This window comes from Harmonia axyridis, chromosome 1 (genome assembly GCF_914767665.1).
Source record: "Harmonia axyridis chromosome 1, icHarAxyr1.1, whole genome shotgun sequence".
In the NCBI taxonomy this organism is placed as follows: domain Eukaryota; kingdom Metazoa; phylum Arthropoda; class Insecta; order Coleoptera; family Coccinellidae; genus Harmonia; species Harmonia axyridis.
Genome location: NC_059501.1, coordinates 59,684,491 through 59,698,575, shown reverse-complemented (window position 1 = coordinate 59,698,575; position 14,085 = coordinate 59,684,491). Strand labels below are relative to the sequence as shown.

General features: G+C 32.4%; 2 protein-coding genes and 1 long non-coding RNA gene across 5 annotated transcripts; 2 read left to right on the top strand and 1 right to left on the bottom strand.

Annotated features, from left to right (window-relative positions):
* Nucleotides 1-3,272: 3,272 nt before the first annotated feature.
* On the top strand, nucleotides 3,273-3,599 carry LOC123670842 (histone H4). Its single transcript, XM_045604408.1, has one exon. The coding sequence runs from the start codon at nucleotides 3,288-3,290 to the stop codon at nucleotides 3,597-3,599; it is 312 nt and encodes a 103-aa protein (XP_045460364.1). The 5' UTR covers nucleotides 3,273-3,287.
* A 602-nt stretch (nucleotides 3,600-4,201) lies between these two features.
* On the bottom strand, nucleotides 4,202-4,707 carry LOC123670603. Its single transcript, XR_006745936.1, has 2 exons — nucleotides 4,330-4,707; nucleotides 4,202-4,257 (listed from the first exon to the last, which is right to left on the bottom strand). It is a non-coding gene; the product is annotated as an uncharacterized LOC123670603 (long non-coding RNA).
* Nucleotides 4,708-9,966: 5,259 nt separating this feature from the next.
* On the top strand, nucleotides 9,967-13,875 carry LOC123674670 (zinc finger protein 711-like). Of its 3 annotated transcripts, none has more exons than XM_045609849.1 (3): nucleotides 9,967-10,075; nucleotides 10,183-10,266; nucleotides 11,355-13,875. In XM_045609849.1, exons 2-3 carry the CDS (start codon nucleotides 10,241-10,243, stop codon nucleotides 12,643-12,645), a joined length of 1,317 nt encoding a protein of 438 aa, XP_045465805.1. In that variant the 5' UTR covers nucleotides 9,967-10,075; nucleotides 10,183-10,240; the 3' UTR covers nucleotides 12,646-13,875. The 3 variants fall into 3 exon arrangements, with proteins under 3 accessions (XP_045465805.1, XP_045465632.1, XP_045465723.1); XM_045609767.1 differs by having other exon boundaries at nucleotides 10,016-10,075; nucleotides 10,160-10,266; XM_045609676.1 differs by having other exon boundaries at nucleotides 10,005-10,266.
* The last annotated feature ends 210 nt before the right edge of the window (nucleotides 13,876-14,085 follow it).

Below are 14,085 nucleotides of genomic sequence, written 5' to 3'. Positions count from 1 at the left end.
TTTTCGATTATTGAATTGATATTAGAATTTCTTTTTGATATCACCCAGATGTCCGGACTTAGTAATTTCAAGTCTCTAGTACATTCGAGAGTTATCAAGAATACGGACGGACATAATCTTTTTTTTTTCCACAATTTTCATAATTGTCATTTAAAATAATTATCTGCTCCAAATTGGAAAATAACAGTCATTCAATTTGTGCAATATTCCACGTGATGAAACAGATCTTGTTCAAATATCTTACTGTTTCATTGCCATAATGTGCAGTGAAGGACATAAATGACGATATCAAGTGTAGAGTGTAGATGAAAAAAATACCTCTTATATGACTTTGACTTCAGTATAAACTGAGTATAGGTACTACATTATATTATTATAAATACGTTTTTCAATTATTTTTCATATACCTACTCTACTGGAAATAACTTTGAACTTCGAATAAAAGAAACAGTTTTAAAATTGTACGTTTTTTGTCATTAGTTTCATAGGCGTCCCCAAAATATTATTACGGAATTTCAAGTAGGCACCTAAACCCTTCGAAGGGATCTTGGACCCTCTTTAGTAGGTAAATGGATAGCAGCTAGCAGCTGTGACCTCTACCCTATTCTTTTAGGGCTTTTCACTACCATCTGCGGCGTTATAGATAAAGGAATGTTGTACTGCACAGTGGCGTACCCAAAGGGGGGATAAGGGAGATATTTCCGCCCAGGAGGAATATCCATTATACAGGGTGGCCACTTTTTCAATGGGATTGTATTGGTAACTTTTAAACCATAAGAGTTAGAAGGTCGGTCAAATGGAGAAAAAGATGCATGCATAGAAGCATTATCAAGCAGTTCAAACAAATCGAGATTATCAGGGCCGGTTTTCGAGATATCATAAGAAAATTAAATTCTGTCATTTTGATTTTTCTTTTTTTTCCACTTTATTTCAAATATTACCAAAAAATGTTACAGGAATTTTTTATTCGACAGTAAATTATCCTCAATTTGACGTAATCAGATTTCGTATCCAACGTTTCGTACTCTCTGGGCCACCCTCAATCTCATTTTTTTTAATACGGACCTGCATATTTTATGACATTTTTCAAAATAACTTTTAACGCTGAATTCAACGATATATCATACAATGTCATTCAAAGTTGATTTTCAGGTGATTTTGACCCTCATCCAAATTTAATGGTGTGTATGTAAAAAAAAAACAAGTCTATTAACGATATCAATGTTCTGACCCAAATTCAATCGAACCCAGAAAAGAAATCGAGAACTGGGGCCAGTGAATGGAATTTTTCAAAAACTGCTGTTAATAAAATAGTCAAGAGACGCGAATACAATGATTTTAAATTTGAATACCAAGCCTTGCAAAAATTATATGTGTAATTTTTTTCAACGGAACAAATGACAAATACAACAATAGTGATACCTCGCGAGAAAATTGAGAATGTTTTGGAAGGTATTCAAGGAGACCAAACAAGCAAATGTATGGGTAGTATGGGTTCCAGAACCGTAAGTGCATTTTACAAAATGGTGGACATTTCGAACACTTACTTCATTAATTTTCATTTACTTTCGAATAATCATTTGATTTTTCTTTCACTAAATGATACTTTCGTTTAATTATTATGAATTGAAATATTTAAATGATTATTATAAAAGAAGAACCAAGAAACCATTATACTGGTTTCTTGCCTTGATTCTAATATGTTTCATTTAGTTTAAGATGGGTAAGTTGATTTTCTTATCGAAATTTATTGCATATTGCATGTTGTTAATTGAACTAAATGAAGGTAATACAGATCCGACCCAAGGAAAATTGGATAAGGGTCCAAATCACCTGAAAATCTACTTTGAATGCCATTGTATGATATATCGTTGAATTCAGCGTTAAAAGTTATTTCGAAAAATATCATAAAACATGCAGGTCCGTATTGAAAAAAATGAGGTTGAGGGTGGCCCAGAGAGTACGAAACGTTGGATACGAAATCTGATTACGTCAAATTGAGGATAATTACCTGTCAAATGAAAAATTTCTGTAACATTTTTTGATAATATTTGAAATAAAGTGGAAAAAAAAGAAAAATCAAAATGACATAATTTAATTTTCTTATGATATCTCGAAAACCGGCCCTGATAATCTCGATTTGTTTGAACTGCTTGATAATGCTTCTATGCATGCAACTTTTTCTCCATTTGACCGACCTTCTAACTCTTATGGTTTAAAAGTTACCAATACAATCCCATTGAAAAAGTGGCCACCCTGTATATAACAAGTAACAACCTTACAATCTTATTATAAATAGCAATTTTCTTTGGAAACCTCCTTCAAAAGAAGGAAAATTTGAATTTTTGTTTTCTTTATCCCCCCAAGGCTTATGTCTGGGTATGCCACTGGTACTGCACTAGAGCAGCCAGAGGGGTAGCATTTTTCCTAGTTATGTTTTGGAATGTGTAGAATCTAAAAATCGAATAGAAAAATCGTTTGAACTCAGCAGACCTTTGATGGAAACACCTGAAGGCGGTGAGCAGTGCGGCAAAATGCGTGCGGTAAAATAATGATTTCTTCTATTCACTAGATCGGATATAAATTTCGGAAGTGAGTTCCGTATAGTATTGAGAGTATACGTTGGGGGAAATATTGACTTCCTATAGATTGGGGGTATTTTAGCAAGTTTTTTATTCGAATTATCATTCATCTCATTTGAAAAATTCATAAATGATGTGAATAAACAGCGAACAAATCTTTGACTTCCTTTGGGATACAGGGGTAGTTTATGAATTTTTCAAATTAGGCGGATGATAATTCGAATAAAAAAGTTGCTAAAATATCCCGTGGTCTATAGGAAGTCAATATTTCCTTCAACGTATACTCTCAATACTATACGAAACCCACTTCCGAAATTTATATCCGATCTAGTGAATATTTCCAAAAGAAATGATTATTTTGCCGCACGCCACTGGTCACCGCCTTTGGGTGCTTCCGTCATTCAGCTAAGTTCACACGGGTGTGTATTTGCAGTTTTAGAACTTCGTGTTTTTTTTTCTACTATTATTAAGTGTTAGGTGGTTCCATTTTGGTAGGGTTATGGCCTCCTTGACCCCCCCTGGGACCGCGCTTGCTGAATTTATATGATTCATTGGTGGAGGGGTTGACTTCCCGCAACGGTATTTGCCTGAAGGAAGTCATGGTGGGGAACCCGATGCGGTTATAAATCCGCGCAGTTTCATTTTTATGGCCACTTTTGAGTTTTATAGACTTCATTAAGTTGTAAAATTAAGCGATTTTTTAAAATGACTGGCAGAGGCAAAGGTGGTAAAGGTTTAGGAAAAGGTGGCGCTAAGAGACACAGAAAAGTTCTCCGTGATAACATCCAGGGTATAACTAAACCCGCTATCAGAAGATTAGCACGACGTGGTGGAGTTAAACGAATCTCTGGCCTTATCTATGAAGAAACTCGAGGTGTACTCAAGGTTTTCCTCGAAAATGTTATCAGGGATGCTGTAACCTACACTGAACACGCTAAAAGGAAGACTGTTACAGCGATGGACGTCGTATATGCTTTGAAACGTCAAGGACGCACCCTGTACGGATTTGGAGGTTGATTTTCACCATCGATATTCACATTCTCAATCGGTCCTTTTCAGGACCACAAATTTAAAATTTGGTTTTTTCATAATATGATTGTATCGCTTATTGAGTTTACTATTTTTTGCGCGCTTATTCTAGGAAATCAGGAGTTATCATATTTTAAGCCGATAATGGCCACTGATTCTAGGTTAAAATCTATTCTGACTGTCTGGTCTGTAAACGAAAAATAGTACTATTTTTGAGCATCAATTGATAATTTCGAAATTAATCAAATTATGTTTCGCTACTGCTGTATAGTGTCCCGTCAGACAAGGAGTGACGAATGTTGGAATCAAAACAAATACATCAGTTACAAGGCAATTTCCGTTCCTTTTATTAATGTTCTAAGTATACAACGAAATTGTCGTAAAATCACTAGATAAATGCAATTAAAAAAAAAATGAATTGTTACCGCGCAACAGTCTGGTTTCAGGAGTGGTTTTAGTACTACAACTCTTCTGCTGAATATAACTGACGATATTTAGGAGTTCCACAGGGCTCAATTCTCGGTCCATCACTATTTTTGATTTATATTTCGGATATGTATAAAGTAGTTGAATTGGTTTCCATCTATTTGTTTTTGTGATGACAACTAGGTTCGTCTATCGTTTCATCCCTCTCTCGTTTCTCGGGCTATTGATCAGTTGATGAGCTATTATCAGTCAAATAATTTGAAAATAAATGTGATTTATTGTTTCCACATACCTTTCTTCCCCAGAAAGCTTTCTGTTACGGTTGAAGTAAATATGGTTGGTGAGCAAGTCCCATATTCTACTTGTTGCAGGAACCTTGGCATCATATATGATTGTCAGCTGAGATTTAGGGAGTATGTCTCATTGCTGTTGAAAAAAAATCCTTTCTTGCACAATTTTTTGGACTTTTCCCCGAGTAAGTATCTCTGCGAGTCAGTAGTATTGTCCAAATTGAACTATGGATTGACAATTTTTTATCCTTGTCTTGATTCTGTTGCAAGTTATAGATTGCATCAGAAGGTACAGAACTCGTGCTGTCGGTTCATCTTTGGCTTGAGAAAATATGACAGGGGAATAAGTGCTGGATTAAATAAACTCGCGTGGCTCAGAGTCGAAAATATTTTTCAGCTTCACATGACGATAATGGTACACAGAATTTTAAGTTCCTCTATTCATCCCTATTTGAGGGAAAAATTGATTTTCAGGCGCGATGTTCATGAAGTTGCCATTAGGCATAGACAAAGGCTTATGTTGCCTAGATTCGGTTCAGCGCTCCTTCAATTATAATGCAGCGAAGGTACATAATGTTTACTTAATTTCATGTGGGGTGGTCTCTGTGAGATCATTGAGGAAGATTTTGAGGGAAAGGTTGTTAAGGGAACAGATAATTTGTTAATCTGAGTTCACTGTTGCTATTTCAGTGTTATTATTTCTTGTTCGAATAGGTACGTAAATATATATTTTTTTTTGTTAATATTTTCCAGGATATTTGTACTTTATTAAATTTTTAATTCATTATTATTTAAATTAATCGGCGGATTTAATCCGATTTGCTGAATTTTTTGAGCCTGGCGGATTTTAAAATATTTTGGATTTTTTTCGATTTACCGATTGAGGCAATAGATATCGGGCAGGTTTGAAACATATGGATTTCTTCAAATATGGTTATCATAAGTTACTCACTGAGACACTAGGCTTTGAGGCATATTGCTTTCACGGGCTTATGTATTCAATTGAGAATGCTTTAATGTGATGAAATATGTTGTGATGTTGATTCGTTATGAATCAAGAAATGTTTTCATTATATGTCTTGTTATTTGTTTTTCCTGCATCAGAAAAAAGTCTGTTCACGACAATATTTCATTATCTTTTCGAATATTTTATATTGCACCTTCGTTGTAGATATTCTAGATTCAAAATCTTGTAACTCACAATCCACCTACATGTATTGCAGGAACCTATAGGCAAACCATTTCGTTAAATAATAACGCTAGATGGCAGCACCAGCGAAACCATATTGCAAATATAATATTGGGCATATATATTCGTTGTAAACCAGAAAGAGCCAGTCAAATGCTTCCTTTAACTTTTAACAATTTTTTGAGTTTTTTCAAATAATATATGGTTCTATGAACTAGCGGATTTTTTTCGGATGGCACGGATTTTTTGACATAGAATTCGGATTTTTCAGTGAAGTAGCGTTGGTAACGCTGCTAGTAAGATTAGTTTGTCTATGGTCATTTCATAGAGTCTTCTATGTTCTAAAGATCATATCATAGGGACATAGAATTAATAAAACCATGGAAGGAGTCTAGAGAGAGACTTGCGGTAACGTGAATGAGATGGACGATAATCAGCTGTAATAGGGCAAAACATTGCATCGAGTGGTTAAATATCTCTGCTGAAGTGCATATTTTGTTCTGTAAAAAGTGCTGAAGTTGAATTAATTATTGTTTCTTGCAACAATTGAAGAGTAGTAGAATCATATTTTTCATTTTTCATCATGGTTAATTCCTGTTCTGCATATAATTGTACGGAAAGGTTCAAGAAAGGTAGTGGAATATCTTTTTTCTCGTAAGTACTTCCGCAGAAATAATACGTAAAAATATTATGTAGTACTTACATTCCTAATTCTACAGATTTCCCAGTGATTCAAAATTGAGATCGCAGTGGGTGTTAGCTCTGAAAAGAAATAATTTCCAGCCATCAAAATTCTCTACGTTATGCAGTAAACATTTTATTGCTAGTGATATTGTGCGTAACTTTGGACAGGTGAAGCTTAGAGAAGGCTCCATTCCCTCAATATTTGATTTTCCGGAACATTTGAAAAAGAAGACTTCCTTGCCTAGATCTCATAGAAAAAGACCTATGAAGACTTTGGATGATAAAAATGAACCTAGTAATAAAAAAAGGCTCAATTTGGATATTGCTTCAACAAGGTAATTCAAGTGGTAGGATATATTTATGGAGGTGTTATCAGTATTTCCTCATATTTTAGTTCTCAAAACTACTTGGAGGAGGATATCAGTAAAGGTGATTGTATTGCGGAATCACAAATTCAAAAAAAGCCAAGGTAATATTCATTTTTATGCAATTATTTCTTCAAGTACCTATGACTTTTTTGTAGGAGGCAAGTTCCTTATTATTTTGGAGATATAAAATATTCTGATTTGAAGTCACCAGAATCGAAAATGATATGGAATATTGCTAACAGAAGTATTCAAAGAATCCGCAAAGGAAATAATAAGTTACGATCACAAAAATGTAAAATACAGAGCAAGATCACCAAGTTAAAAGAACTGATAATACATTTGAGAAATTCCCGTAACATCTCACAGAATTGTTATGATATAATGCAGGTGAAAGAAACATTTGTTAGAATGTTTTTAATGCTTATGATGATTAGAATTTAGTGAATGTTGAGGCACAAAATGTAGTCAAATAGTTCTAACGTTGTGTGGTAGTAGCTTTTTAGAATTAGTTAGTTCAAACTTAGTATTCATAACAAAGGTCCTTCTTTTCAGAAATCAACTCTCATTAATTACAGCTCCTTCATTTTATTCGATATTTACTTATTTTACCTGGGGTAAGTATAAAAAATGGATTTTATCGATTTTTTAGAATTTTTTTTATTTTTATTTATTTTTTATCTCCTTATTTAATCAATTTGTGAATAACAGAATGCAATGTTTTACCTTTTTAATTTTTTTTTCTTAGATTACTTGGTTAAAAATTTAAGCTATATGCGTTCATATAATTTTCTCAATATATCATATGTTATAGGAGTGTATTCCGAAGGCTGAACAGGAACTTATATTCAGACAATTGAAATATTCAACAAAGAAAGAATATCCTGAGCAGTTGAGGATATTTGCTCTCACCCTAAATTTTTATTCCACTTCAGCATATAACTATGTCAGAAGAATGTTTTCAAACTGTCTGCCTCATCCAAAAACTTTATCAAAATGGTACAAAGCTGTTAACGGGTCACCAGGTTATACAACAGAGTCTTTAAGAGCAATTGAGCTCAAGTGTAAAGAAATGGAAAAAGAAGGGAAAAAATTAGTGTGTAATTTGGTAATGGATGAAATGTCTATACGGAAACATATTCAGTGGAATGGCAAAAAACAAGTAGGTTACATTAATTATGGTTACCCTATGGAAGGCGACTCTCTACCAGAGGCAAGAGAAGCATTGGTGTTTTTAATTGTTGCACTCAATAGTAGATGGAAATTGCCAATAGGATATTTTTTAATCAATGGGTTAGGAGCTGAAGAAAAAGCAAGTTTGGTGAAGGGTTGTTTGAGAATGCTTAATCAAGTTGGTGTGGAAATCTCTTCAATAACTTTTGATGGAGCTGCTACTAACTTATCGATGGCTACTGTTTTAGGGGCCAAACTGTACGACATTTATAATATTCAGAGTTACTTTTTCCATCCTATTACAATGGAACCTGTTTATATAATCTTAGATGCATGCCATATGGTAAAATTAGTTCGTAATCTATTAGGTGATAGGGGTATCTTATATGATAATAATGGTAATAGCATTAATTGGGATTATATCAAAAACATAGTTGAATTACAGGAAAAATATGAACTGCACGCAGCAACCAAAATTAGAAAAAGACATATAAATTATTCCCAAGAAAAAATGAAAGTCAAATTGGCAGTGCAAACATTTAGTGATAGTGTTGCAGATGCTCTTTTATACTGTTCTGATGATTTGAAGTTGGAACAGTTCCAAGGGGCTCATAGTACTGCACTTTTCTGTCGAATAATAAATAATATTTTTGATTTGATGAATACAAGAAATTATTTAGGAAGAGGTGTATTCAAAAGACCTTTATCTGTTTCTAATATGAAATTTATCTCTGATTATTTTGAATATGCCAAAGATTATATTATTAATTTGACAAATGATAAAAGAGAACAAATAATTATATCTCGAAGGAAAGTTGGTTTATTGGGATTGCTCATAAATATGTCTAGTATTGAAGGAATCCTCAAAGATCAAATATTAGAAAAGAAAAATCTCAATTATTTGTTGACTTACAAACTGAGTCAAGATCATTTGGAAATGTTTTTTTCTAATATTCGATCAAGAGGAGGATTCAATAACAATCCTACAGCAGTTCAGTTTGAGACAGCATATAAAAAAATCTTAGTTCATGTTGAGCTGAACTCTTCAGAATCTGCAAATTGCCTTGCACAAGATGCCACTAGCATTCTAAAGGTTTCTAGTAGAAGTGAGAAGGTGAATATTGAATTAGATGCTCTGAATCAAGAAGACGAATTTCTTGATGATGAGTTTGTCTACTTTAATTTTGATCAATACTCAAGTGATGTTGTAGCATATATAGCTGGATTTGTTTGCAAAAAATTGGTTAAAAATTTCAACTGTAACATTTGTTCTTCTTCTCTCACAAACGAGAATTCTTTCTCTCTTCTACTGGAACGAAAAAATAGAGGTGGTTTGATGAAGCCATCTTCAGATGTTGTTACTATTTGTCGAAAAGCTGAAACAGTATTCCGAAGCTTTCAAGATTATAAATCAGGAAATGTTGTACAACGATTAATTTTAAAAACAATAAGATCTATTTCTTTTGATAATATCTTCCCAAATTTAAATGAACATATTTTTGATCAGGATCCATTAAATAATCACCTTCTTCAAGTGGTGTACAATATCTTAAAAGTGTATTTTACTATAAGAATACATCACAAAAACAAATCTACTCTTGAAAATGAAGAGCATATTCGACAAAAGTTTACAAAATTAATTCTTTTCAAAGGACAATAACAAATATTTTAAAATATTAAATCTCAAAATCTGATGTATTAATTTTTAAAATTTTCATTAAATTAATCCTGTTGAATTTGTATTTTTTTTCAAACCCCTTCACTTTCCTAAAATATTCATTCATTATGTTAACAATTGTTTTAAGCGAATTTTTTTACAAATTAATTTTTACTGGCATTTAGGTACCATGTTTCGAATTAAAAAATATTTCGTCCAAATTTGTAATTTACCAAGAGGAATTTTTATGAATAAATCGATAATTTTAAGCAATATTGCAGAAGTAGTAATGTGGAAATATCGAATTAAGAAGTCTTAATATGAATATCATAATTTAATTCTCCTAAAGTATCTAGGATATTAAAAAATTACGAATTATCCTGTGGCGACCGCAATTCCGGTTCAAAAACCGAGTGTTTTGCCCTGTATCACGTGGTCTCCGATTGATCATCTTTGTCAAACTTGTGCAATGCGTATTAGCTCTATTTCTCTCTAATGCGCGTTTCCCATCCTGGCACCAAAATAGAAGCATAGACTCCTTCCATGTATTATTAGTTCAATGCATAGGGAGATCAAATATTTGTCTATGGATCATATCATATACATAGAATCACAGATTGAATGTTATTTATAGGTCTATGAATCATATAAATTCTTGAAATAATTTGAAAGTAAAAATTGTAAGTTTCATTCTCACACTTTTTATGAAATAATAAGTTTATTGAACTCTTTTCTAATTTCTTTGTATCATCATTCCACGAAAGACATCACAACTTTTTATTCTTAGGATTCTTTAGAAGTTGGTTTTTGAAAGAGTAATAATAACAATCAATTTATGCTTCAAGATGAAGACTAATGATCAAACGGATAAGTAAGTACCTCATTACATAATTCAGTAGGAACATGTCATATTTTTTTTTAAATTTCCTTGATGGATATAATTCCATCAAAAGATTCTTGCTTTCATTTAATGGAACTTCTAATGTAGCAACAAACTGTTGAACTTGATTTTACATACATAACACATTGTGTTCTCAAACAACAAAGTCATACCAGTGAAATGAGATATGTTCATTTGAACACTAACCATACAGACCTAGTTTTAGGTATTAGAATGGGATATAATATTCTTATCAACACAATATTCTTATCATATACACAAAAACCTCGTTTTCGTGAAAACTCTCTCAGCATAAAGCAATTTATATCTGTAACTATTTTATTAATGACTAAAGCAATAATTTAATTAACTTTGTTTCGATCATATTGATGCTCCTACATTGTTGTTATTTTGTACATTTGTATTTACACCGAATCATGAATGTATTGTTGCAGGATTTGCAACTCTTGTCGATGTTGAAGTTTCTCCTTGATGCCCTTCACGGAGATTTCTTTTTCCAAGGCTTCACAGGTTTTACTTATGATTTGGGCCCCTCTAAGGGCTGGTATTATGAAAATATGAGATTATAGCCAACCGAAAAAAGTTTGGCCATAACCAATGGTTGTACAACCTAGGGGTGCGTTATTGTCTTGACAATAATATCCAAACTTTGATTCTATCATATTGATGCTCTCACATTGGAGTTATTTTGTACATCAGCATTTGCACCTAATTACGAATTTATTGTTGCATAATTTGTTGATGACATATGGTATGGGTATTTAGGTTGGCCATAAGTGGTTCAATAGGAATTTCAGCTCTTCCAAAAATGCTGTGAGCTTAAAACTAAAATTCTTGGATGCTCAATACCTCATTTCATAATATTTCATATCATAAAATAGGTGGGGAGCTATTCTTTTTCATTCACATTATTTTGCCACAACAACTATTATTATTACTACTGCTTCAATCACATGGAATACGAAATTACTGATTTGATTTTGTTGTTGTTTCAACACATCTGTCATGTTATAATACCTAACTTGCGATTTATATCTAACTGGTTTAATTTATTTCAGAACAATTGAGTGTCCAGAATATATTGAGAACTTCGAGACCCTTCCAGCAAAAATAGAGGATGTTGACATTTCCGAACAATTTATTGATGAGAATGCAGTTCATGAAAGACAAGAATACTTGAAAAATGACTTGGAACATTTCAATTTGAAAGGTGATAAGTGTCACCTGTGTGATTATATTTCGAATGGTAAACTTCAACTGAAACGACATATAAATTCTATTCATTTAAAATTGAAAGAACATAAATGTCATCTGTGTGATTATGCTACAAATCAGAAAGTTAATCTTGAGAGACATATAGATTCTGTTCATTTGTGTTTGAAGGAACATAAGTGCCACCTGTGTGATTATGCTGCAAATCGAAAAATGGCATTAAAAAAACATATAAAATCAAGTCATTTTAATTTGAAAAAACATGAGTGTCACCTGTGTGATTATGGTACAAACGTGAAACTTGATCTTGAAAAACATATAAAGTCTGTTCATTTGAATTTGAGAGAACACAAGTGCCACATGTGTAATTATGCAGCAAATCAGAAATTCAATCTCAAACAACATATAGATTCAGTTCATTTAAAATTGAAGGAACATAAATGTCACTGTTGTCATTATGCTACAAATGTGAAACTTGATCTTGAACAACATATAAAGTCTGTTCATTTAAAATTGAAGGAACATAAATGTGAATTGTGTGATTATGCTACAAATAAGAAACTTAATCTCAAGAGACATATAGATTCAGTCCATTTAAATTTGAAGAAACATAAATGTGACTGGTGTGATTATGCTGCAAATCAGAAAACGGCATTGAAACAACATATAGATTCGAATCATTTGAATTTGAAAAAACATAAGTGTGATATATGTGATTATGCTACAAATGTGAAACTTGATCTTGAAAATCATATAAAATCTGTTCATTTGAATTTGAGAGAACACAAGTGCCACATGTGTAATTATGCAGCAAATCAGAAATTCAATCTCAAACAACATATAGATTCAGTTCATTTAAAATTGAAGGAACATAAATGTCACTCATGTGATTATGCTACAAATAAGACACTAAATCTCAAGAGACATATAGATTCTGTTCATCTGAATTTGAGAGCGTACAAGTGCCACATGTGTAATTATGCAGCAAAACAGAAAGTTTATCTTAAACAACATATAGATTCTGTTCATTTAAAATTGAAGCAACATAAATGTGACCGGTGTGATTATGCTACAAATTATAAAATGTTACTAAAACAACATATAGATTCGGTTCATTTTAATTTGAAGGAACAATAAGTGTTACCAGTGTGATTATGCTAGAAGTCATAAAGTTAACCTCAACAACATATAGATTTAGTTCATTTAGATTTGAAGAAACAAATGTCACATAAGTGATTATGCTACAAATTATAAATATTCACTCAAAAAACATATAGATTAAGTTCACTGAAATTTGAATGAATATAAGTGCCAAATTTGTGTTAAATTATCTATGAGAGTAAGGTACTGATCAGAAATTTAATCATAATTGTCGATATGGGTTTAAGCTATCAATCGGCAATGTAATCTCAAAAGCCATAAATTCAGTTAATTTAAATTTAACGGATACTTTGAAAGAATATTACATGCAGAACGAATCAAACAATATATAATTCTATTTTTGAAAGTATCACGACATATAATGTAGAGATGTGGTAGACAAAGAGACGGTTTGTTGGCGATAGAGATGTATTCTGCTCATGAGCAGAACATCAACAAGCTAAAATATATTCTCCAATTTGCTGATAACACAACTTTAATATCCCATCACAAAACACTGAAAGAATAGATGAAACGACTACAGAAGTTGGCAGATGACACAGTGGCATGAATGAATTGTTGGAGAATACAACCCAACCCAACAAAATCAAAACTCATCATTTTCAATCATAAAATCAATGCCAACTCTCCCAATATATAACTTGGAAGTGACACAATTATTCCAGCAGGCCTGGGCATAAAGATTGACAACAAGTTGAACTTCAGAGCACACATCTCTCATCTATATGAACATGGGAATCAGAAGTAAAACAGCTAGTACGATATATAAAATGATATGCAAACCTCTATTGCACTATGACATACAATATTCACAAATTCAACAAAAACAGCTCTGAATACAATTAAAGTAGCGGAAAGAACTTGCTTATGAAAAATTACAAAACTAAGACATTCCAGCAACCCACTCTACAACCCACCAATCTGACAACGGAAATAAAACCAATACTGGAAAGAATGCAAAAACTCAGTTAAAATTATATCACAATCAAAATAATATCAACATAATGGAGCCATTGATACACCACTACAATAGAGCAACTACACCAAAGGCAAAGTTGCCACTTGAAATCACTAGAATAATAGTTATTTGTTTAAATATTCTAATAATTTCTTATTGAATATGTAATATAAAATTGTATATAACTGGCTGGAAGACTGCGGTCGATAACAATTTGATTGCAAGATCAATAAATTTAGTTTCTCTCACTCACTCTTTCTCTTCAATATTTTGAAATTTTGCATGTAAGTGCAATGGTGCAAAATGCATCTGATGTTCAATTTTTTGATGATGATATATATTCCGGTTGAACTAGAAATATTCTCAACCATTTTAATTTATATGGGACAATGCAGATGTTGAAAGAGCTTGGGAACTCAAAGCGCACATACTGGGTTTAGAGTTAAAAATATGTGTAC